Consider the following 27,144-nt stretch of genomic DNA (forward strand, 5'->3'; position numbering starts at 1 on the left):
CCAATTGGCCTGCCTTCCCCCTCCAAAAAAAAAAAGAATACAAGTTCCTTGAGAACAGAGATTGTTTAGGGGCAGCTATGTGGCTCAGTGAGTAGAGCACAGGCCCTGGAGTCAGGAGGACCTGAGTTCAAATCTGGCACTTGACACATGCACTAGCTGTGTGACCTTAGGCAAGTCACTTAACCCCAATTGCCCTGCCAAAAAAAAAACAAAAAAAATGGCATGAGAGCCATTCCTCAATTGATAAATGGTCTATAAATAAATTGATAAAAGGATATTAACAGGCAGCTTTCAAATAAAGAAATTAAAGCTGTCTATATACATATGAAGAAGTGCTCTAAATCACTTTTGATTAGAGAAATGAAAATTAAAACAACTCTGAGGTACCACCTCACACCTAATTGGCTAATATATGAAGATGACAAATGTTAGAGAGGATGTGGGAAAATTGGGACACTAATGAACTGTTGGTGGAGTTATGAACTGATCCCACCATTTTGGAGAGCAGTTTGGACTATGCAGAGGGCAACCAAACTGTGTATACCCTTTGATCCAGCAATACCACTATCAGGTCTGTATACCAAAGGGATCATAAAAAGGGGAAAAAAGTATATTTGCAAAAATATTTATTGCAGTCTTTTGTGGTGGCAAAATATTGGAAACTAAGGGGATGCCCATCAATTGGGGAGTGGCTGAACAAGCTGTGGCATATGAAAACAATGGAATACTATTGTGCAATAAAGAATGATGAACAGGTACATTTCAGAGAAAACTATAAAGATTTATACTCACTGATGCAAAGTGAAAAGAACAGAACCAGGAAAACATTGTACACAGTATTAGCAACATTGTGTGATGACCAACTATAAATGACTCAATTCTTCTGAGCAATACAATGATCCAAGACAAGTCCAAAGAACTCATGAAAGAAAATGCTATGCACATCCAGATAAAGAACTAATGGACTCTGAATACAGATTGAGGCATATTTTTTTCACTTCCTTTATTCTTTTTTGTGGTTTTTTCTTTTGATCTTTCACAACTGTGACTAATACAGAAATATGCTTTACATGATAGGACTCGTGTAACCTATATCAAAATGCCTACCATTTTCGGGAAAAGGGTAGGGGAGGGAGGAAAATTTGAAACTCAAAATCTTGTAAAAATGAATGCTAAAAATTGCCTTGACATGTAATTGGGGGAAAAAATACTATTAAAAAAGAAAAAAAATGTGAAAATGTCATGATCAGCCTTTTGCCCCATTTTTGCACTCCTGAAGTTCTCCTCAGCCCCCAATTAAAAATCAAGAGAAAGAGAAAAAAATGTTGTAACAAATAAGCATTGTTAAGTAGTCAAGCAAAATGAATCTCAGAGTGCCCATGTCTAAAAATGTGTCACTGTACCTTGTATCCACAGTTCTTCTATCAGGAGATAGGAAACATAATTCATCACAGGTCCATTGAAGACATGACTAATCATTGCACTATCAGAATTCTTAAGTCTTTCAAAGTTTTTTTTTCTCTCCAGTGTTGTTGTCCTTGTACAAATTGTTCTCCTGGTTTTACTGACTTCACTGCGTCAATTCATACTAACTAAGATTCTCTAAAACCATCTCATATCATTTTTTATGGTGAAATAGTATTCCACTACATCAAAACACCACAATGTGTTCAGAAATTTCCCAGTTTTCTAAGAGACAATCCAAGGCACTCTCTTCTATTCTAATTCTCTTAATCTTTCCCTTCCACTCCCCATTTTCTATCCTTCAAGGAGGATCAGGAAATTTCTTTTTCTTTTCTTTTTTGCTTGCAACCATTCCCCTTCTGGTATCACCATTCCTCTTAACCCCACTCTCCCTAATGCTGCTTGTTTCCCTGTTGATATTGATATATTTACACATATACAAACAACAGTCTCTGTGTGTGTCCAACTCTCCTTTGACCATTTCAAGTCAAAGAGCATTACTTACAAATCTATAACGGGCCAGGCAGATATGAGTAAGGTTCACTGGATGCTCACTCCCCCCATCTCTTCCTCTGTGTTTATATTTTCTTCTAATATACCTCAATGATGAGAAATAATAAGAATCACCACATACTTCCTTCCTTCCACAATTCTTGTATCCTCTCTTTGCTTCCTCCTCTTAAAACCTTCAGCTCAAATTACTGAAGACCAAGAAAAAGAAAGTTCTTGCCACCAAAGTTCTTGGCATTGTCAAATAATTCAACATCAGAAACTGACACAATTTTGCCAGTGGAAATGACATTGAAGAAAATGCATTACCATCTGTTTTGCCACTAGACCCTACAAACCATGGGGCTTTTTAACCTGATTTACAGCTGAAAACTCCTGTGTGTTTTCTCCTCCAATAAAATGTGAGTTCTGGTTGGACTTCTGGGAGCCAAGATGAGGCAATAAGCAGTAAATTGCCATAACTCTCCTATATTTGCCTCCTTACAGGCATAAAATAGCTCTCCAAAACAAATTCTGGAGCAGTAAAACTAGCAAAAAGAAGGGGTAAAACAATCTCTGAGCCCAAGAAACTTAGGAGATTGGAAGAAAAGGTTTGTCTCACTCAGATAAAAGGGGAGTACATTCCAGGATAGGAAGTTTCCCAGCAAATGAGCAGCAAGTCCCACTTCAGCAAACCAGCAGTAGATCCTGACCCCCAGTGCAGTGGAACAGGCAAAGCCAGCACCAGGATCCTACCATGTGCCTTAGCATAGCCAGGGGAACTGGGAAACTCCAATCATGAGAACTGTCATGTGCTTCAGCAGAGCCCTGGCCATACGGGCATCCTCCAGTGGCCAGACCTTCTCCTCCCCACCATGCTTTAGTGTAGCCCTGGGGAAATGCAGAACCATCCCACCAGGACTCAGCACACACCAGAAACTAGTACTAGGATCCTGGTTCAGCACCAGATAACCTGCCAGATCCCTCTAGCCTCCAGCTGAGCCAGCTACCCCCTCACCCAACCTATCAGTGCAGCACCAGACACAAGGGACCCCGGAGGCCTTGGGGCAACAGCTGTGCAGCAGCAGATAAGCAGCCAGCCCACACAGCCCCCGGCACAGAAAGCTGGAGACAGTGCCCCTTCCACCTGAGAGCAGAGCTCAAATTTAAGAGAAAGGAAAAAGGCCAAAAAAGATGAGGGGAAAAAGGGGAAAAAAGAATCTGACCATAAAAAGTTATTATGATGACAGGGAAGATTTTTCAAGATACAAACTCAAAAGAGGACAACAATGTGAAAATGCCTATGGGCAAAATCCCAAAGAAAAATGGGAAGTGGTCTGAAGCCCAAAAAGAACTCATAGAAGAACTCAAAAAGAAGTTTAAAAATCATGTAAGAGAGGTAGGTGAAAAACTGCAAAAAGAAATGAAAGTGGTGCAAGAGAAATATGAAAAAAGGGTCAAGAGCTTGGAAAGAGAAAACAACTGGTTAAAAAACAGAATCAGCCAAATGGAAAAGAAGATACAAAAATCCACTGAAGAAAACAAGTTCTTAAAAAGTGCAACTGGCCAAATGGAAAAGAGTACAACAGTTAATTGCAGAAGACAACTCCTAAAAAATTAGAATTAGGCAAGTGGAAGCTAATGACTCTATGAGACATCAAGAATCAATCAAATTCAAAAGAATGAAAAAAATGGAAGAAAATGGGAGATATCGCAGGGGAAAAACAGTTGATCTGGAAAATAGATCCAGGAGAGAAAATGTCAGAATCACTGGACTACTTGAAAGCCACAATCACAAGGAAGACCTGTACAATATCTTAAAAGAAATCATCAAGGAAAACTGCCCTGATATTCTGGAACCAGAGGACAAAATAGGCATTGAAAGAATCCACCAATTACCTTAGGGAAGAGATCCCAAAATAAAAACTCCAAGGAACATTATAGCCAAATTTTGGAAGTATCACATCAAGGAAAAAATTCTGCAAATGGCCAGAAAGAGACAAGTCAAATATCAGGGAACCACAATCAGGATTACACACGACTTAGCAGCTATAACATTAAAAGATCAGAGGTCATGGAATATTATATTCCAGAAGGCAAAGGAGTTAGGACAACAACCAAGAATCACTGACCCAGCAAAATTAATCATAATACATCAAGAGAAAAAATTATCATTTAATGGAACAGAGGGATTTCAAGCTTTCAGAAGGAGAAGACCAGAATTAAAGCAACAATTTGATCTTCAATATTGAGACCCAAGAGAAGGGAAAAGAAAACAGAAAAGAAAACATAAGGAATTCAATAGAACTAAACTGTTTACATCACTACTTGGGAAGATGATACTTATACATACACAGAGGGTACAAGTATAAGGTGAATTTGAAACAACAACATTAAAAAACAATTAAGAGATGAGAAAGAGGAGCACACTGGGTGCAGAAGGACAGGAGAGGGAGAATGGGGGAAATTACTTCACATGAAGAGGTATAAAAGACACATGAGAATGGAGAGGGAGGGAGGAGGATGAGCAGTGAACATCTCTTAAATCTTACTCTTATCAGTATTGACATAAAGAGGGAATCATATACACAATCAGTCGGATATAGAAATCTATCTTACCTGACAGGAAAATGGGAGGGGAGGATATTAAGTAAAGGGGAGAATAGGCACTGACAGAAGGAAGGCAGATAAGGGGAGGTGAGGTGGGAAAGGGTGAAAAGGGAGAGAAGACAAACAGGAAGAAAAATGGGATGGAGGGAAATACACAGTTAGTAATCATAACTGTGAATGTGAACAGGATGAAATCTCCCATTAAAAATAAATGGATAGCAAAGTGGATCAAAAACCAGAATCCTACAATTTGTTGTTTACAAGAAACATACTTGAAAAAAATCTATTGTTTCATCTGAAGTAAAAAAAGCAAGTGTAGCAATCCTGATCTCAGACAAAGTAAAAACAAAAAAAGATCTAATTAAAAGATATAAGGAAGGAAACTATATCTTGCTAAAAGGTACCATAGACAATGAAGCAATATCAATACCAAACATATATAACCAAGTGATATATCATCCAAATTCTTAAAGGAGAAGCTAAGTATGCTACAAAAAGAAATACACAGCAAAACTATACTAGTGGGGGACACCAATTGTCCCCTCTCATAACTTGATAAATCCAACCAAAAAATAAACAAGAAACAAAATAAGTTAGGTAAATATAATATTAGAAAAGTTAGATATGATAGACCTTAGGAGAAAACTGAATGGGAACAGAAAGGAATATACCTTTTTTTCAGCAGTACATGACACCTACACAAAAACTGACCATGTATTAGGGCACAAAAATCTCACAATCAAATACAGAAAGGCAGAAATATTAAATGTATTTTTTTCAGATCATAATGCAATAAAAATTGCATTTAACAAAGAATAGTGGAAAGATAAATTAAAAATTAACTGGAAACTAAATCATATAATCCTAAAGAGTAAGTGGGTCAAAGAACAAATCATGGAAACAATCAATAATTTTATGAAAAAGAATGACAATAATGAGACAATATACTAAAATTTATGGAAAGCAGCCAAAGCAGTACTTAGGGGAAATTTTATTTCTTTAAATTCTTACATCAACAAAATAGAAAAAGAATAGATCAATGAATTGGGCATTCAAACAAAAAAACTAGAAAAAGAACAACTTAAGTATCCCCATTTGGGCACCAAATTGGAAATTCTGAAAATCAAAGGTGTGATTAATAAGACTGAAAGAAAAAAACAGCTATTGACCTAATAAATAGAACTAGGAGCTGGTTTTATGAAAAAAACCAATAAGATAGATAAGCCACTGGTTAATCTGACTCAAAAAAAAAAAGAAAGAAAGAAAGAAAGAAAACCAAATATCCAGTATCAAAAAATGAAAAGGGTAAAGTCACCACCAATGAAGAAAAAATTAAAGCAATCATTAGGAAATATTTTGCCCAATTATATCAAATTAAATCAATGGATGATCATGAAAATATAAATTAACCAGATCAACAGATGGAAAGAGAATGTCTACTAACCCCATCTTAGATAAAGAAGCTGAACAAGCCATTAATGAACTCCCTAAGAAAAAATCCCCAGGGCCAGATGGGTTCACAAGCAAATTCTACCAAACATTTAAAGAACAACTAATTCCAACACTAGTATTTCAAGGTGGGGAACCTGCAGCCTTGCAAGGCCAATCTGTAAGTGAAAGATCTTTCCTGCCCATTGGATATGCCTCAGGTAGGGCCAACAAAGGGAGGCCTAATTAGAGGCAGGCCCATACCCTTTCACTAACAAGGTGTGAGGCCCCAAGCCCCACACCTTTTTGCTAAGTAGGCTCTGAGCCCTCAGGGCTATGAACAAAGTATAAGACCTCTGAGGTTGGCATTTTGCCTTTGGGGGCACACTCATTAAGAGAGTGTTGGTGACCAGACTCTGGGTAAGCCATTGAAGCAGCCCCCGTGCTCCCACATCCCTGCTTTGAAAACCCAGATGTTGGTGCTTCTCTGGTAACTGTGTATGCGATGTCTTGATGAGACGAAGCCTGTCTGCTGATTTGTGTTTATTTGCTCTGTTAATATAATGTATGCTTGTAATTTCTGTGGTTCTCTGAGGTTCAGGGTGCTGGCTTTTCCACCTCAACTAAGTAACTGATATATGTGTGTTTGATTAAAGTGAGATTGTAAACCCCTTAAAGTTGCTTTCCTTAGAAAAGTAGATCAAAGAACCTGTGCTAGCAGCTCTCCTGTGTGCTGGTGTTATTGGTCTTATACACGCAGCAGCTGCTAGCAACATTGTTGTTACAGGCCTCAAGGCCACATGTCCTCAAGTGTGGCCCTTTGATGGACTCCAAACTTCATAGAACAAATCCCTTAATAAAAGGACTTGTTTTCTAAAACTTGGACTCAGTCAAAAGGCTGCACATAAGGACCTAGAAGGTCACATGTGGCCTCAAGGATGTAGGTACCCCATCCCTGAACTATTTGGAAAATTAGGCAAAGAAGTCCTACCAAACTCCTTTTATGACACAAATATGGTGCTGATACCTAAATCAGAGAGAGCTGAAACAAAAAAGAAAATTATAGACCAATTTCCCTAATGAATATCAATGCAAAAATTCTGAACAAAATCCTAGCAAGGTGATTACATAAATATATCACAAAGATTACACACTGTGACCAGGTGGGATTTGTACCAGTAATGCAGGGTTGGCTCAATATTAGGAAAACTATCAACATAATTGACCATATCAATAACAAAGCCAACAGAAATCATACGATTATCTCAATAGATGCTAAAAATAACAAGCTTTTAACAAAATACAGCACCCACTCCTATTAAAAACAATACAGAGCAAAGAAATAAAGGGAGCCTTCCTTAAAATGATAAGCAGTACCTATCTAAAACCATTGGCAAGCATTGCTGAAGCAGCAAGCAAGAACCCTAAATGCGCTCTTATCACCAGCACAATGATCCTTGTTGTTGTTGTTTGTCCTCCATTCTCAAGAAGACCATGACATCAGGATGGTGATGTCATGACTTGCAAATGAACTGGAGGTAAGTGAAGGAGGGCTGAGCAAAGTCACCAGCATCACTTTCTCTTCAGTAGCCATCTCGGCCCAGTTGCAACATATATAATCACAAAGACTGGAGATGAGCCTGGATTCAGTGGGAGACCTTGGCGTTTTTAAGCTAATGTCTATACCAGGTCTCAATATGATAGAGGCAATGCCCATTCAGTGGTTAAAGCTAGACAAGATGGGAGGCAAAGAATGGCCTCTTCTGCTAGCCAAAAAAACAAACAAACAAAAAAAAAACAATCCAGGAGGAGAAGAACCTCAGGGTTTCTGGCCAAAACAGAAATAGTTGCTATTTACATTCATTAGGCCCATCAGGGCCCAAACAATGACCGTTGTTGGCCAATCTAGGAGAGCCAGAGTGATTTGGGTTTAAGGCATGGTACTTAAGAAAGAAATCTAGCCTATAAACCCCAAGAAGCCTAGCAAGGTTTTAGTGATCAAAATTTACATTCCTTTGGGATAGCTCATACAACTCACAGGTTATTTGTCTGTCCTTCTAGAAGAGGACGTTAACATGAGGAAGGTGACACCATGATATCAAGAAGGTGATGCTATGACTTGAAAGTGAATTGTATTTAAATGAGGGACTCTCTCCTCAGAGGCCATCTGGTCCCAGCAGCAAGATATAGACCAGGACAACTAGGGATGGCTCCAGATGACACAATGATCTAAGACAAATACAAAGCACTCACCAAGGAAAATGCTATCCACATCTAGATAAAGAAGTGATTTACTCTGAATGCAGATCAAAGCATACTTTTTTCACTAAGATTATTCTTTTTTGTGTCTTTTCCCTTTTGATCTGTTTTTTCTTTCACAACTGTAACTTATATGGAACTGTTTTACATGATAGCACATATATAATCTATACCAAATTGCCTACCATTTTCAGAAGAGGAGAGGGAGAGAAATGTGGAACTCAAAATCATGTAAAAATGAATGTTAAAAATTGTCTTGACATATAATTGGGGAAAAAATCATATTAAAAATGAAAAGAAAAAATAAATTGTGAGTTCAGTACAAAAAAGATTCCCATTTTTTATATCCAAGTGCTTAGAATATAGTAATTAATAAATGTCTAGTTCAGCCACTATTTCATTCACAATGACTATAATCATGTAAATGAAAAGAACAATAAAAAACTCAACACAATATAATTATAATTACCATTTTGGAGCAATAGATAAATTGTGAAACTGCTCTTCTCCCTCTTCACTGCATAAGAAGGGTATAGATTATTGCGTAAACTCTCAGATTTGGTTTATGTGTTGGTTGGTTTTCACTGAATGAATTTTTCTTTCTCTCTGAATTTTTGTTATTAGAGAATGCTCACTGAGTTTAGAAGGGACATATATAGACATATGTAGTTATATATAAAAACATACATATACATAATATATATAGCCATAGCTAGATATATCTTTTAAAGCAGCCATATACTAGTATACATTATCATACTATACTATTATATATTGCATAATATACTATTAATTCACAATGAGCAATTTTATCATAGACATGATACAAAAAGAAAATATGTCAATAAATGAGAATTTAAGAAAACAAAAATAAATAAAATAACTCATTGTAAAATAATAGTATATGGCTGCTTTAAAAGATTGAAATGTATAACCTAGGATGAAGGTCACAATAATCCCTGTTGGTCATTTTTACATACTCTCAGCTGGGAGAATCCAAACAACTTAGAGATACAAAGGAAGCCTTTCATACAACCCTCCATTTGATCTTACATATTACCATGTTACCTATAGACAAATTTGCATTTGTTTCTTCCATTAAAATAATCAAAAAGTAGGATCAGATGGGACCATAAATGTCATCTTAGTTTAATTCTTTCATTTTGCAGATGAGGAAACTAAGGCTCAGAGATGTTAGCTAATTTGTCCAAAATCACATGACCAAGTGTCAAATCACAGACTCTCACTGTTGGAAAAGAGCTGGTCACCACAGCCTAAACAGGAATCTCCTCTATAATTTGAACCTAAGTCTCCTTACTGGTAGTCCACTCATATTTTTACTGGAGGATGTTTCCAAAATAGCCTTACTCTAAATCCAAGAAATAAACATATAATATTTTTTAATTGCAAAATATCAACATTGAGAAATTCTTTAATTCACCATATAATCCTTAATGCTTAAACAGATGAATTGGGGAAAGTATTATTAATTTGTATTTTAGAAGCACAGTTCCTGAGTGAAAAAAAAGTATTAAAAATTTCACTTACAAAAAAGCATGATATTATAAGATCTGTTTAAAACAGTTAAATTATAGAAATGCATTTGTATCTTAGTTGCAGAGCTCCAGCAGTAGAAAAATTGGAATAATCAGTTAAAGCTACTACTAATAATTTCTTAACTTTTATAAGAAATGAAGGCCATCAAAAACTTTTTTTTCCAGTGCTCAGTACTTTTCAGGAGATCAATATGTAACTCTCAAACATTTTTAGTTTTTAGTAAAGAAAACTTAATTGTAAACACTGAGCTTTTTGAAGGTGGATGACTATTACAAAGTTCACTAGAAAATCAATATAGCATTTTAGTTGGAATTTGCTCATTAAACACTCACAGCTCTAATGCAAATTATGATGGAATGAATAAAGCAAATACGCATGCTTCTTTCTTTTTATTAAATGTAAAATCTACTGTTAATTACATCTGGTATGTCATACAAACTTTTCTCCTTAACTATTAAATAGAAGCTTTTACAAAAGTCATTAGAGATTCTCTTTCTTTGACTTGTATAAATTTCAATATTTGTTCAGTAAAGGTTCACAGCAGTTAAATTACATTAACAAATATTATTAGCTACTATGTAAGCCAACCAAGTAAAATACTTATATTGTAGGTAAAACAAACCACTGGGTGTTTACAATAATATTTGGATATCTCCATTTTTAAACATGCTTATCAAATATCCTATAATTCTTAATCAAATGAGAGAGACTCAAGGTAGATTTTTTCCCAAATACTCAAATTTATTTAGTAAGCTAATTGTTTTCTAATGCAGACAAAAGTAAATATGAAGAAGCTGAACTATAATGAGCATGAGTTTACTGAGTCAAAGCAGAGTACATATTTTCTTAGTAAAACCTGATTTTTTTTTTATTTTTGGCAAACCCATCTCACACACTTTTAAAACTACCCTTTAAAATATAGTAGCAAAGAGACATGTTGAAAATTATTCTAGTTTAAACACTGGTTTATGATTGTCCAGACAACACAACTTTGGGGAAGGGTGGAGCATTTTCCGGGAATAAGAATCTGTTTGCTGACAACCTAAACACTGCCTGAGTAAATAGAAATAAAGCCAAATGGAAGAGGAAAGGAAAGAAATAATTAGGATTTGAAACACCAAACTCATCATGTCAAATACCTACCCAATACTCCTAGTACTACAATATTCTAAACAAATACAAATATCAATAAAGGTTTTTTTCTTTCAAAAAATAAACAGAACTGTAACAGCTTACAGAACTACTTCTGCACTTGCTAATTCACCAAATGTAATGCTTGAACAAAAATGAACAAATATGAGACAAAAATCTTTTCCAAATTCATAAATCTTTCATAATATTGAATATTTTCCCTATGAAGAGGAAAAGTAGAATATTTTTTCCAAAATTTCTAGTGAAATCCTAGACAGTATATACCAATGTACACTATCTACAAAATTTTTGTTTAAAACAATTCTTTCAACTCTTTCTTGAAATTTGTTACTGGACTCTTCATGTCAATAGCATGAGAATTCTTTTCATGTAAGTTTAAATTTCAAGATTGGCATTTTTTTTAACCTCTTATGATCTAAGATTTTCCCCCATATAAATGATGAGTTGATTATAGTCTTTTAATAGTGCAGCCCAGGTGGGAAGGTTTGTTTCTTGTTTGTTGGCTTGTTTGTTTTTCAGTTTGATGTATATGGTGTTAAGAAAAGAATCAAATTAGAATATAAAAATATTCTTAGCTAAAAATTCATTGCAGAAATAAAAGTGGCTATAGTATTTATATGTAACTTCAGTCTAACATTTCTGTAATATGCACATAATTTCTTTCTTCTTTGAAAACCTAGGATAATAATATAATTTGAAATTACTCTCACTCAAGTAACACAAATGGAGCAATCAATATATTGAGCACTGTCTTTCTATTTCATTTTGGATTTCTTTGGTAGGTTCCGCCTTTTGATAGGTTTTCCAAGGAAGGAACTAGAAGATGAAATTTGATGAAATGAAACAAGTAGCAGGGTTTTTTTTCCTTTAAAAAATAAATATTCAAAAGAAAATATATCTATTAAGCAATTTTCCTATTCATTCATACCTTTTCCCATTTTTCAAAAGATAAGCTACAAAAAAGATATGAACCAAGATGCTTTATGCCACTCTTTCTACAGCTTAATAAAACTATGCTATAGAAAGGGTTATTGCTATTACATATTATTTAAAAGAAATATTTAAAAATGACATTTTCCAGAAAGCCATATTCTTCTTTTTTCAACTAGATTACAATATTAGATCACTAATGAAAAACAGAAATGGATCAGGCCAATTTACAAACTACACATAAAGAGGTTTCACAATTTAAAATGGAAAAAAAAGAAATTTCAAAAATCATTTGAGTTATATTAATTTGTGCCCATTACAGATTAATGTAAGACATCAGATTATATGCGGATTTTAAATTTAGGTACTCAATGTCTTTGTTTCAGTTTTTTAAACACTGGCATGAATTTTAGAAGTAAAACAGATGAGGTAAACTATCAGAAATTTTGAAACAGGCATCAGCATGAAAAATCCATGTTTCAAAAATACTAAAATACACATTATTTAGATTGTACAAAGATTATTTGAATCATGTTTTACTTGACAAATAATAATATTTAAAACAACACAGAAGTATACGCAAACATTAGATTGCTACAAAGATTTCAAAGGTAGGCTTCCTGAAAAATGTTTTTAAATGACTTAATTATTTTTTGTGAAACATTTAGTTGGTAGTATATCTTTGAAATTTCAAATACAGTAATTACATGAATTACTTATGACCATTTGATATTAGCCTAACTTCAAAAGAAAAGCTGCTTAGTTTCTAAGATTTCAATGTAGCTGTCCATAACAAATTCAATTAATATTCAAGTTTTTATCCAGAAAAAAATATATTTTTCCCTCTTTGATTGAAGGATTGCCCAGTTTCTATTCAGGCATTACGTGATATGGCACTTGCCATAATTAATCCAAATTCATGTTCGCAGATTTCAAGAACTGAGGAAGAAATGTAATGACAACAATGATCAGATATTTCAATATGTTGAACTGCAAACAGAAGATTTTTTTCTAAAGCTCTAGTCATCTTCTTTTAGTCTCATCAAATGCATAGTAATATTTTTTTATTTTAAAAATCTCCATATTTAGTTAACTAAAAAATTTATATAACAAGTCTAAGCTTCTCATTTTGGCTTAATAAATTAATTAAAATGATAAATGCAGGCCAGTATGCATGTTTTCCCGAAAAACTGAATTGCATTTAGGAACAGCTTAATTTTTGATAATTATATGAAATACAGTGAGTTATAAACAGTTACATTTTGCTATAAGAAAAATGTAGACTTCCACTGTAAAACTCTTTTAATTTGTCCAATGCTTATGCTCTAAATAGTCAATGCTGATTTAATATAAACCACATGCCCATTCTTTTAATATTTACTTAAATTGGAATATATAAACTTAAGCTACATATTTGAGGAAGATTTTCCCTTGCTCTTTTATATCATAGATATTGATCAAAATATTCCTCTCTTTTCATACCAATCTTCTACAAATTAATAACTATTTGAAAATTTAACATTTTAGAAATAACATTAAATATCAAAGGTTTAAAATTGGATCTGTGAAGAAATCGAGAAATAATGGATTTCATAATGAACAATAAGAATAATTAATTAGTGAATATATGTAACAATGAATACTGCTTAAAATTTAGGCAGAGATATTAGATTTCTGTATACATACTACAAATTAAATGTTTATACATATATACAATATATAATGTGTGCATACAGTTTATAAACTATATACATATAGCTTATAAACTGTGCGTGTGTGTGTGCGTGTGTGTGTATGTGTGTGTGTGTGTGTGTGTGTGTGTGTGTGTGTAGTTTATAAGCAAGAGTTGGGGACTATGAAGTTATTTTGGCTAAAGCCCAATATTGGCCTTATTTCAGTTTAATTGGAAGAGGATCTCAAATTCATCTTCTCCATGAGATATCAGGAACCTGGATTTCTCTTTGTACCAAAGGTTAATAAGAAATGTGTCTGCAAAAGTCAAACAGCATTAAATACCAAAAACTGATTATTATTCCACAGGAGTTGTTCTGTCATTCATAATCTCTTCATGCTTCAACCTTCCTCAGCTAATCTTTAATGGATGACATGGAAGGGGGAAAAATAACTAACATCTAGAGCAGGGACTCTGAAGTGAGCTTTTCAGGAAATAGAAAAGTAAGCTTTTAAAAAAACTGAAATATAGCTTACCACTACATTAAGGTGTAAAAGAGACTCTTTAACCATGAATCAATAAATATTATTATATGAAAATCTAAATAGTACCTGCATCAAAAGGGAAATGCAGGGAAAGGACCCAGAGGAGGGAATAAGCATTAATATAATACCTACTATGTGTCAGGAATTGTACAAAGCACTATTACATAACAAAATAACTAAAATTAACATGAATTACCCTGAAAAGAAGCTGTAATTTATGAAACTAAAGCTGTTCAGGATAAATGAAATAATTAACTGAACACACAGATGTGTGTGTAAACCCCAATCAATTGTCAAAAGTGAAGGAATATAAGTAAAGTATTTTGCAAACCTTAAAGCATTACTTAAATTTGCTAAATTTGATTAAATTTAGCATTAAAGAGCTGAAAGCAAGTAACACTTGAATAACTAAAATCTCAAAAGGCTTCCACTTAAACATATGTGTACATACATATATATGTATATATACACATATTTAAGAATATATTATTGTGCAACTAAATGAAAACGCTCAAGTCATCTAATAATATGACAGTATTCTTATATTCATAGGATTGGACAATTAATAAAATGTTAGAGTTCCAAGTGAATCACAGAGACTATCTCATTTAAATATAAAGGAATATAGACATGTTCGTGCTTCATACTTGATTATTTTACTTTTGGGAAAAGAAATAGTGATTAAAAGCATAAAAAATTGACAATTTTATCTACCCCAGTTTTCTAAAGGATTGCATAATGTTTAAAACGTAATAACCTGCCTATAATCATTTAAAAAAATTGTTCATCTCTATAATTTATGAGTCAATGCACAACTAATGCCTTTTACACTGACAAATTAAGCCATATCTCAATCCTGTTACAGACACTAGGAGGCACCTAGGCACTTTTAGAAGCTCCATTAACTCTTTTTTAGAACACTAATATATTTTTAGCATAGAGAAATAGTAACCAGTAGAATAGTATCCTGAAGTCTGAAAAAACAAAGGCAATTTTCAAATAATTTAGGTGCTTAGAAGAACTTTACAGAAATTAACACTTCTTTTTTTTGTTTTTTGCTTTTGATAACACCTCAAAAAGTCTTTATTTTAACTCACTACTTCATTACATTTGGATATTGGGGGAAAAAAATGAGAATCACAATGCAATGTTCATTTTGCATTTTCCCCTTGAAGTATTTGCTCACAACTTCATATTTTAATTGTATATTCAGATTATAATAACTAGCACTTATTTCTTTAGGATGCTATTGCCTTTATAATCTCCAAAAATTTAATGAAAATTACATTATGATTTTGTAAATGAATTTTTTATATTTTTCAGATTATTTAACCCACATTTACGGGCTCAAGTCATTTTCCAATTAGAAAGTAAATCTCTATCACGTTGATCAGTCCCTCATTTGATGTTTTCTATTATATTTACATTTTCTAAAAGTCAGCTCTGCAATGATGGGAATCATTAACAGTGCATGGCATTTCCATTCCACTTATTTTCAGTTGTAAATAAGAACTGTATATTCTACCACTTACTCTCATGGCATACAAATAATGACATTACAATGATTTTGAAATTAGAAGCTAAAAGTGAAAAAAGGTAAAGAACCGAACAATTAAAGAAATTTCAAATTGATCTAGACAAAGATAATTTTTTGATGAAATCACAAGATGGCATAAAAACATGTATGATTGTGTTAATCAAATACTTGCAATATTTTAAATGAAGGGGAAAATAGCAAGAACTCAAAGCAACCAATATGTATGGAACAAGGCACAAAGCTACTTCCTAACTGTTCTAATTACTACTTCCTCTTCCACACATCGAGGCACAGAAGAAAGGAAAGGAAAGATATAATACATACACCCAGCCACTTCCCACTCCTGATACACATACATACATATCATTACACCATAATTTGGGCTCTCATATATATCTATGTGTGTATATATATATGTGAGTGTACGTGTATGCACACACACACACACACACACACACACACGGGAGGGTATCTGCCCCATATCTAAACTTGGGAAAATCATATGGGATAGGAGTCAAGATAACTGTTTCATATCTAAGTACTAATTAGTATTGGTATTGTGTGACCTTGGACCAGTCACTTCACCTCTCTAATTGGAGAAAGGAGATAGGAGGAGAGGAGAGAGAGAGGAGGAAGAGGGAGAGGAAATGGGGAGGAAGAGAGGGAGAAAAAGGAGGAAGAGAAGAAGGGAGAGGGGAAGAGAAAGCAGAAGGAGAAAGAAGAGGAAGAAGAAGAAAGAGGAGGAAAAGGAGGAAGAAGAAAGAAGGAAAAAGAAGAAAATGAAACAAGAAATTGTTGCACTAGATAATCTCTTTCCATTTTCTCTGGCAGACAAACCAATATAATGAATAGATCATTCTGATCACACTAAATTCTTAGAAAAAAAAGAGAAGGTGTACAATCTTATGGTAATACTTAGATCTGATGAGCAAAGAAGGGCAAAAGGAACTGACATGAACTAGTTCACATTGGGTAAAAATCAATGGGATGAGCAGAAATCAGGATTGAAGAATAATCTCTATCAGCCAGGATTAAAATGCAGGTATGTTAGCATATATAGAAAACCTGTTCAGTCTCTCTGCTCTGAACTATCTCTGCTGCTCAACTTGATAACTTGTATTATAATCATTTGTATACATGTGTTGTATCTTCTCACTGAGAGCTCTGATCACTCTATTTTCCTTATTCTGCCATCCTAGTCATTATTACAGCTCTGGTTTTAGTTTCAGTCCTTCCTAATCTTGACCCCATAAATAACCAGTTCAACTGCCTCATTGTCTACCTTCCCCTATAACTTCATGCTGCTGAGCACTGACAGAAGTCTTTGTTGATGAATAGTAATGCTGTTCTTCCCTAATTCATTTCTTTACCGTCACTCTAACTTCCCTCTCATCAGTCTTCACCTCTTATTTCACTGAAAAAAATATAGACCATTTGTCCGGCCCCACAACTCTATTCCCTTCCTCAAGTCTCAGAGAAGAAGTTGGCCATTTTCTTTGCTCAAGCCAACGTCAGATCAAACACGTGATTCTAAGCTCTCTCCTTCCCAACCTCTCTCTCTTTCTCTGTCTCTCTTGGTCTCTCTCTGTCTCTGTCTCTCTGTCTCTCTCTGTCTCTCTATCACTCACTCACTCACACACACACACACACACACACACACACACTTCTGTCAAAGCTAGCTATACTTATTGTCTGTACCATCACCTCCCAATCACTTCTCAAGCCTGGCCACCTGATTGAAATTATCTCCAAGGTTAACAAAAAATTTTAAATTACTAAACCGATGGCCTTTAACCAGTCCTCGGCCTTCTTGTCCTCTTGACAGGTTTTTGACAATGCCAGCTACTATTTCCTTCCAGAAGACTCTCTCCTCTTTTTTTCTGTTACACGTTTAACCACTCCTCTTTTCTAAATATTCCTTCTGAATCTTCTTTTCCTGGATCATCACCAATCTCCCATACACTAACTAGGAGTGTCCCCCAAGGGTTTGTCCTTGCTTTCTATATATATATATATATATATATATATATATATATATATATATATATATATATATAAAAAAAAAAAACAGTATCCATCATTATGGTTTCATAAGTTCCCACATGTTTGATTATCATCTCTATGGAGCTGATTCCCAGATCTATATGTATAGACTTATTAATTCTCTTGAATTTCAGTGCTATATTGCCCACATCTTCCTCTAGAAATCCTATGAACATCTCAAACTCACCATAATCATCAAATTCACTCATTCATTCAAAATAGAATTTACGATATTGTTCCCTAATCCTGTCCTCATTCCAAATTGTTTCTCTTAAGAGTACCACCATGCTCCCAGTTATTTGGGTTTGGCACATGACAATCATAAAAGCATTTTGAGCAACAAATGTTTTTGCCTTGTCTTTTACTGCTAGGATCTAGCAGAGTTCCTTATGGATAAGTAGGTGGTTAACACACTTTGTTGTATTAAATCTTTCTCTCTCTCTCTCTCTCTCTCTCTCTCTCTCTCTCTCTCTCTCTCTCTCTCTCTCTCTCTCTCTCTCTTCCTCCCTGCCTCCCTCCCTCCCTCTCCCTCCCTCTGTTCTCCATGTCTTGAAAATTCTATCTCACAACATTGCTCACTTCCTTCCCTTTCTCTTCACTCATATCGCTGTTCAACTGGCTCCATCCTATATGTCCACACTTTGTTGTAAGAACTGAGTGTATAACCCAGTGGAATATAACTCCTTGAGGGCAAGAAGTATTTTCTGGTTTGGATTTTTGTCTTTGTATTCCTAACATGCAACAGAGTTCCATGCACATAAGGGGTGCTTAATAAATGTCTATTGAATTTTAATAAAGTTCTATCGAGTATTACCACCATAATGCAAATAAATACAAAGATAATATATAAGGGTTCAATTTGAGAACTCTTGCACAGGAAAACAAGGCAAGGTTTGGCAATCTCAACATTACAAATTTCATAAAGTTTTGACACTTATTGTCCTACATATAAAAGGCTATCATAGGGCTAAGGTACTTTAAGAACAAAACACAGGCAAAAAAATCCCAAAATATTATATTTAGTATTTTCATCAATATCTTAATTTTTTTTTAACAATTAAGGTACTTGCAAGGCCCTAGGAATGACTAGCCAGAGAAGACTAAATTTTGCAATTCTTGCTCTTTCTTTTAAGTGAGATTCTACTTTAACATGTTTTCCTTTCCTGGTGAGTAAGGTTAGTTTGTAATGTATTTATATGCTCCCAAAACATACACTAATATATTTATTTTATAAATGTGTATACATGTGTTTATGATGTGCTTTTCTGTAGCTACTTTCTTAGTTTGGCAGAAAAAAAGCCAAGCAACATGAACATAAACATCCATCTTTATAGATTCAATTTGCTGTCTCATATATACTAGTGAAATAAAATATGAGTTATAACTCAATCACCATCTTACACTGCTTTTTCTCTTTCCTTCTCAAAATCCTGACACACAAAAAAATGCAATAGTTTTGCACACAGGCAAATGACAGAGCTAGTATAAGGTAGTTTGTAATTGGACAATATGTAAAGGTTCAAAAGTTCATTTGAGGATCAGTTTTATTGAACTTCTTGAGCCAGTGAAGAAAGCCTCAAGGCTTTCTTGAGGATTTTATTACTCTCTACTTCGGGTAGACTATACAACACTCTCTCACATTTTAAGTAGAACATTCTTATTTTTGTCAGACTCAGAGAAGCTATATGCATGAAAATAAATATGTATGAATATATGCATTAAAAAAGAGTTTTCCATGTTTAAAAACTTGTTTTTGCCTTTACTTTGCTAAAAAAGGGAGTAATGAGAAAATTAATTAAAATGTATATATAATTTTTCCTAAGGAGGTTATTTTACTTATACAAAATCAATTGAGTGTCAGAGAGTACATGAAAGAAATCTTTTTAAATAATTTAATTTAATCAATATAAATTAATATTTAATTTTGATATATTATTTAAGATTTGCATAAATCACACACTAACTTAAAAACAAATCTACATATTTCAGCATTTTACAACAGGCAAAATAATATTTAGCCTTTAACTCAGCCCTAGTTCCTCATATAAATAACTGTGCATTAACCATTTGGATAATAAAATATCTAGCTAAATGGCATATGTCAGGTAATTATCACCTGTTGAGTTTTTGGTCTGTATGTGGAATATTGGCTTTTAGTTCTACTGAGTACTAGGTAGGGACAGCAATTTTCCATATTTTTCAGGTAGAATGGTGTAATAGAAAGAATACTAGTTTTGGAGGCAGAAAATGTGGATTCAAGTTGTAGCCATATTAGTTATGTAAACCATGGCAAATTATTTAACCTCTCTGGGATTTAATTTCCTCATCTGTCAAAAGGGAGATAATGAGGATTGTTGTGAGGAAGGCATTTTATAATACACTATATAAATGTGTGTTATTGTTACTTCCATAATACATACACAGGGATAAACAACATCTCAAAATAAACATATGGCTTGGAATAAAATCAAAATTACTTGCATAAATGATTGGGGGCCAGGGTGCCAAGAATTTAGTTTGTAACCATATTTTTAAACCCCTCATTTTCACAATAACATTGTTTTTTTTATATGGGTAATTCCCATATTCCCATCATAAGATGAAAAATCAAATTCATGAGAGTTTGACATTAACGGAAAAGCCAACCATCTGGTATTCAGCTGGAGAATTTACTTTTAGTCTTCTTTGTTTTATTTTCCTAGTGATATTTCCTTTCTAGCAATATTTTATAAGCAAGATATTCCTCTTACCTATAAAATGATGCTAAGTAATGAAATACCACATTATGTGCCCAAATTAGACTGAGTGAGAATTTCTTACAACACAAAAAATTATATTCTTGTCTTCTTTGATATTCACTTTTACAGACATTCTAATGAAAATGAGAATGTTAGCCTAAACAATATACAATTTGCCTTCCAGTTCTTAAAATCTATGTATTTATTTACTTGTTTGAAAAAGCTTTATAACTTTGTAGGATTATCTACATGTTACAGTAAATAAAAAAAATTCTCTTTAAATTATATTTTATAATTTTCTAAAAAAAATATCTCCTTGTATGGACCTACTTAATGAAGTTATGTACCAACTCCTCTAAAGCAATAATTTCCAATCATAACCTTTCACTTTTATGATCACATTTTAATCTTCTTTCAGAAAAGCATTATCTCCTTTATCATACACTTCATCAGATGAAAATTCATTAACTACAGAAAACAAATTTTTGATCAGCTGAAGGTTTCATTTGGCAATGAATGTGACTATCTCCATACAAAGGAGAAATATTTCTCTGAACATGCTAAAACAATAAATGGTATTTGAACTGCTGGTTGAAAGGTAGAGGCACTGGTAATCATTATTTCGCCTTGTTTGTTCAGGCCTTTCCAACAAAACAAACAACCTTTTTGTGATTGGATTGACATGGTGTTAACAATGCATTTAATGCCCAAATCAGTATGAATACAGGTAAAGCTCTCACTAATACCAGTACCAGGATGTTAAAGCCACCTATTTTCTAAGCAACTCTAAACAGCCAAAAAAAAAAAAAAAAAAAAGCCCCGTCGTCCAATCTCCCCTCCTTCAGCAAACAAGCTAACACTCACCAAGCCACGTCATATAACATCCTCAAGTATGATCCATATGACCATTTGTCAAATACTTATCTGCTATACCTGCTGTCTTTTCAGCAATTTTAGCTTCTGTTGCTCTCTCCAGGAGTTCCAGCTCAAGCTTTAATGTCTTCACTTCTTTACCTTCTTGAGCCAGTTTTTCTTGAAGCTGAAAACATGTTGAAATGAAGTTTCTTATCTGATTGGCTTTCAGGACGTAGATAATCAACTCCAAAGGAAAACTTTCTATTTTCTCTCAAATATATTTTTTAATCACGCATATTGTTCCAAAGATTATATAAGAAATATCACAAGGATTTTATCATACTTCATATTAAGCAAAAGTTCTTTATGTTCATTATAGAAAGTCTGAACAAAACCTTTTGAAATTTTTTGTCAAGGCAAAAAATAACATTAAAATGAATAAGTACCATAAGAATCATGTTGGCTAAACAACTGAAAAAAATCATGAACATAATAGGTACTTAATAAATGTTTTATTTAACTGAACTGAAGATGCTTCAGGAGCTAATTTAAGTCATTTTTCTGCTTTTATAAGACTATTCACTAACTACGTTTTTAAAAATGAGAAAGTGACTCTTTTACAGCCTCACTTATTAGTTCATTCCAATATCTCATAACTCTTAAAGTTAGAAAGTTAATCCTGAAGTCTAATCTAAATCTTTACTGCTGCTATTCAAGAATCTTCTTGTCCTATCCCAAGTGGAAATACTAGCACAATGCCTGCTACATAGCAGACATACAATAAATATTTGTAGATTGACTCAAAGAATGAGCTGCTTTTCTCTCTCTCCCTTGCAAAAAAATTGCTCCATATATTTCAAGACTCTTATTGAATTCTCCTTTAGTATTTTTTTTTATTTTTTTGACTTTCATTAGTTCTGTTGTTCTGCTATAACAGAGCTTATGTATTTTTTGGGCCATGGTTCCCTCTTGCAATCTACTGAAGCCTATAAATTCCCCTTCTCAGAATAATGTTTTTAAATGCATAAAATAAAATACATAGGATTACAAAGGAAACAAATTATGTTAAAATATAGTTTTCAAAATAGTAAAGGAAAAAAGTGTGATATAGTTCATGGACTGCCTGAAATATATCCATGTATCTCGGGTTATGAAATTTCCTCACCATGTGCTTCAGGTTAAAAAGACATAAACAGAATATAGTATTCTAAAACATGCATGACTAATTCTAAGCATGCTGAGAGGCGGCATGGAGTAGTGGATAAGGAGAGACAGTAAGATCAAAGTTGAAATCCCACTTCTGATACATAGTGGCCATGTGACCCTGGGTAAGTCACTTGATTTCTTAGTGGCCCTACTCAATTTTCTAACACTCTAAGTTTCACAGTAATTACAGGTCTACACTGGTATCCCTCACTAGGAAGGATTCCCCACTAGGAACTCTCTATATTAATGAAATCACAAGACCATTAAAAATGATTTGCAATATAAGAAAAAATATAAATTGAAAATTTTGCTTGCCATAGTATTTTATAAGTGGGTTCTAGGCAAGTAAAGTAATATAGATCCATAGATCAGAAATGCCATTGCCCTGATAAAGACATGAATGATACAACAAAATAAAGTAGAATAGATAGAAATATCAGAATATAAAGAATGAGTAGGAGCAGTAAATAAGATCGAGAAGGCCATTATGGTCAAAGGGATAAAAATTGGCATAAGATTCAAAAAAGCAGGTGAAACAACATAATTTTCTTTAATTTGGGAATAATGAAATTGCCTAAGGAAAAACAAAGAAAAAACTGGCCAAATCTCAACACATTAAAGCTTAATTATAAACATTAGAGAGAGAAAATACAGGGCAGAAACTAATAAAAAAAGAAAAAATACTTTATAAAAAGTAATTTGGAACTAGTTTTTTTACTTCTCACATTGTACAGTTCTGAAAGCTGCACAGTAATATATCAATGAATTTTTTTAGTTACATGTTCACATTACCTTCTATCTTTACGAAAGGTATGACATCAATGGCTGGAAAGACTCAAAAGAGACAAAAAAAAAATTCCCCTTAGCCAGTCCTTTAACTTAAACATATGCTAACAGGCCAAAAAGGAAAGCTATTGTTAAGGTGTTAAAATAAAACAAACACTAAAACTAAGTTATAAGAAGTGAAAAGACAGAGAGCAAGTGAAGAGTTAAAAGCATGTTATACAATGATCGGACTACTTATAATGTACCTTTTTATTGCTTGACCTGAGAATGTTCAATTCTTTTAGAAGGAGTGATATAGTCTTGTCTTTATCTACGTTTTCTGTAGTTTCACATGGAGCCATAAAATCACAGAGTAGACCACTGCTTCTATGTTTTATAATACTGCGATAAAGAAAACAAAAAGGTCATTATCATTATCATACAGAATATAATAGAAATGTTTTAACTTTTCTAATGAGGGAAGCATCTGATGAAAAAATTATAAAGATATAAAGCTTTCTAATAAATTTACATTAGCTATGAACTTCTCTTATAGGTATTTACTATGAGTTAAGTATAAATTTGGCTTAATCCGGGAGGTTAAAGTTTTTGCTGTTGTTGTTGTTTAAAATGTACTAGGCAAAGGATGGGGAGGGCGAGAAGCCAAGATGGTGGCTGGCAAGCAGGGACTTGCATGAGCTACCCCCCAGGTCCCTCCAAAAACCTATAAAAATGGCTCTGAACAAATTCTAGACCTGCAGAATCTAAGAAATAACACAGGGAAGCAGGGCTCCAGCCCAGGAAAGCCTGGATAGTCGCTGGATGAGGTCTATCGCAAGGAGCTGGGAGTGGAGCAGAACAGAGTCCAGCATGGGCTCCGCCAGGACCAGCCAGACCAGGAGCCAGGTGGAACAGGCCCTTGCACCCTGAATCAGTGAGCTGTGTCAGTTACCAGACTTCTCAACCCACAAACACCAAAGACAACAGAGAAGATTAGTGGGAAAAGCTGCAGGGAGAGAGGGAAAGGAGTTCGCAGTTTGGCCACCACCCCCAGGGCGGCGGAGGTGGTGTAGCTATGAGGACAGAACTACAGCTGCAGTTGCTTCCAGCCCCAGGGCCACCTGGTGGGAGGAATTAAGTGGCTGATCAGAGCAGGAGTGCAGAGCCTGCTTAAGATCTGAGTTGCAATCAGGGTTGGTGGTTCTTGGGGAAAGAGGAGCGCTGGTATGGCAGAGCTCGCTGTGTAGAAATAGCTCTGAAAACAACAGTGCAGCCCCTCAAGCTTGGGACAAAGCACTCTCTACTCTACAAGCAGTAATACACCAAAGAAACACTCAGGGGTCAAGTAGTTGGCTGGGAACATGGCCAGGCAGCAAAAATGGACTCAGATTCAGACTCAGACTTTGGAATCTTTCTTTGGTGACAAAGAAGAACAAAGCACACAGCCAGAAGAAGTCAACAAAGTCAAAGAGCCTACATCAAAAGACTCCAAGAAAAACATAAACTGGTCTCAGGCCATGAAAGAGCTCAAAAAGGATTTGGAAAAGCAAGTTAGAGAAGTAGAGGAAAAATTGGGAAGAGAAATGAGAGTGATGCAAGAAAACCATGAAAAACAAGTCAATGACTGCAAGGAGACCCAAAAAATACTGAAGAAAATAGCACCTTAAAAAATGGACTAATTCAAATGGCAAAAGAGCTCCAAAAAGCCAATGAGGAGAAGAATGCCTTGAAAGGCAGAATTAGCCAAATGGAAAAGGAGGTACAAAAAACCACTGAAGAAAATACTACCTTAAAAATTAGATTGGAGCAAGTGGAAGCTAGTGACTTTATGAGAAATCAAGATATTATAAAACAGAACCATAGGAATGAAAAAATGGAAGACAATGTGAACTATCTCATTGGAAAAACCACTGACCTGGAAAACAGATCCAGGAGAGATAATTTAAAAATTACTGGACTACCTGAAAGCCATGATCAAAAAAAGAGTCTAGATATCATCTTTCAAGAAATTATCAAGGAAAATTGCCCTGATATTCTAGAGCCAGAGGGTAAAATAGAAATTGAAAGAATCCACTGATCACCTCCTGAAAAAGATCCCAAAAAGAAAACTCCTAGGAATATTGTTGCCAAATTCCAATGAATCTTGCTCTCATTGGATTTGACCTGAGGAGGGAATAACATACACACTCAATTGGGTATCTTACCCCACAGGAGAGAAGGAGGAAGGAGATAAAAAGGGAGGGCAGATGGGGGAGGAGGTAATCAAAAGCAAACACTTTTGAAAAGGGACAGGGTCAAACGAGAAAATTGGATAAAGGGGGATAGGATAGGAAGTAGCAAAATATAGTTAGTCTTTTACACCATGAGTATTGTGGAAGGGTTTTGCATAATGATACACAATGTGGCCTATGTTGAATTGCTTGCCTTCTTAGGGAGGGTGGGTAGGGAGGCAAGAGGGGAGAGAATTTGGAACTCAAAGTTTTAAAAGCAGATGTTAAAAAAAAAAGTTTTTGCACGCAACTAGGAAATAAGATATACGGCAAAGGGGCATAAAAATCTATCTTGCCCTACAAGAAAGGAAAGGAAAAGGGGATGGGGGGAGTGGGGTGACAGAAGGGAAGGTTGACTGGGGAACAGGGCAATCAGAATATATGCCATCTTGGAGTGGGGGGGTAGGGTAGAAATGGGGAGAAAATTTGTAATTCAAACTCTTGTGAAAATTAATGCTGAAAACTAAAAATATTAAATAAATAAATAATGATTAAAAAGTAAATAAGTAAAATAAAATGTACTAGGCACTAGTGAATTATAAAAATCAAATTAAAATGACTTTAATAATTGAAATTTAAAATGTATGATACAAAAAGGAAAAGGACATAAAAAATAACTCTCCTTCAGTAGTCACTAATTTTGAAAATGAAAGAAGTATGCTATAAGTAGTTGCATCTCAGGAAAATATTTATGACCATATTCACCAGCCCCAGACCAATACTTTCATAATTCAAACCATCAGGCTTGCCTGCCAGGTGGGACTAAACCAAGGGGTGAGAGAGAGGATGGGCTGTATCCACAAGAGTTGCAATAGCCATAGGAATCTATCCAAGATCCCACTACATCCCATCCCTTAGTGACAAGTTCCCAAAAATTTTCAAGGAGATCTTTCAAAATAATTTCAAAATAGCCCTAAAAAAAGGAAGGATCTTAAAATTAATAAAATATATAACAACGTAAACAATCATTTTTATATGGTTGGAAAACGATTTCATGAGGCATTCATAAAAAATTTTCTGGAATAATATAATTGTGAAGGCCAGTAGTAGTACCAGGAACATTAGGTTCATTGACTAGATGATAGTACATCTAAAATTGACAATAGTCCCTTTCATAGATTTGGACCATATGAATAAAAATAATTAAGAATTTGAATGCCTCATGTGCAATCTATCCCAGGTCTCAACTGATAGCACCACAAATTCAGTGTTTTCAGTACAACCAGCTAAAATTCCCTCCTCTCTAGATGCCCCAACATGGACCTCTAATGAAGGCCTACAATATTCTTTTACAGGGATAGGATGAAAGCACCCTTTCACCTTCATCGAAGAGCTTAAATTCACTGTTAAATATGTCAAAGAATCCCCTTTCCTCCAAATAAACTCCCCATCACAACAATTATAATGAAGGAGAATTTTATCATCCTTATATCATTAAAAAGCAAAGCCCTTCCCAATAATTCAACCTCTTTATCCCTCAAACCATCCTGGAAAGGAAATTTACCAAGGAAGGCAAAATCAATGAATCTGCTAATGAAGAGGGAACTTGAACTATATATCCAGATTATGCAGATGCTTTAGGGCTGGGGAGGTGGGGGGGAGGGGAGGGGTTAGAATCCATTAT

The 27,144-nt window shown here is 34.4% G+C and overlaps 1 protein-coding gene across 1 annotated transcript in view; it reads right to left on the reverse strand.

Annotated features, from left to right (window-relative positions):
• The window catches only part of MIPOL1 (mirror-image polydactyly 1), a 508,657-nt gene that overhangs the window by 361,936 nt on the left and 119,577 nt on the right, over positions 1 to 27,144 (reverse strand). Inside the window, exons 6-8 of the mRNA XM_036752890.1 lie at positions 23,517 to 23,652; positions 21,345 to 21,463; positions 6,294 to 6,311 (exon numbers count right to left, since the gene is read on the reverse strand). Coding sequence (XP_036608785.1) covers positions 6,294 to 6,311; positions 21,345 to 21,463; positions 23,517 to 23,652 — 273 coding nt within the window. The remainder of the gene's footprint in view (positions 1 to 6,293; positions 6,312 to 21,344; positions 21,464 to 23,516; positions 23,653 to 27,144) is intronic.

Source organism: Trichosurus vulpecula, chromosome 3 (assembly GCF_011100635.1).
Source record: "Trichosurus vulpecula isolate mTriVul1 chromosome 3, mTriVul1.pri, whole genome shotgun sequence".
NCBI classification, from domain to species: Eukaryota; Metazoa; Chordata; class Mammalia; order Diprotodontia; family Phalangeridae; genus Trichosurus; species Trichosurus vulpecula.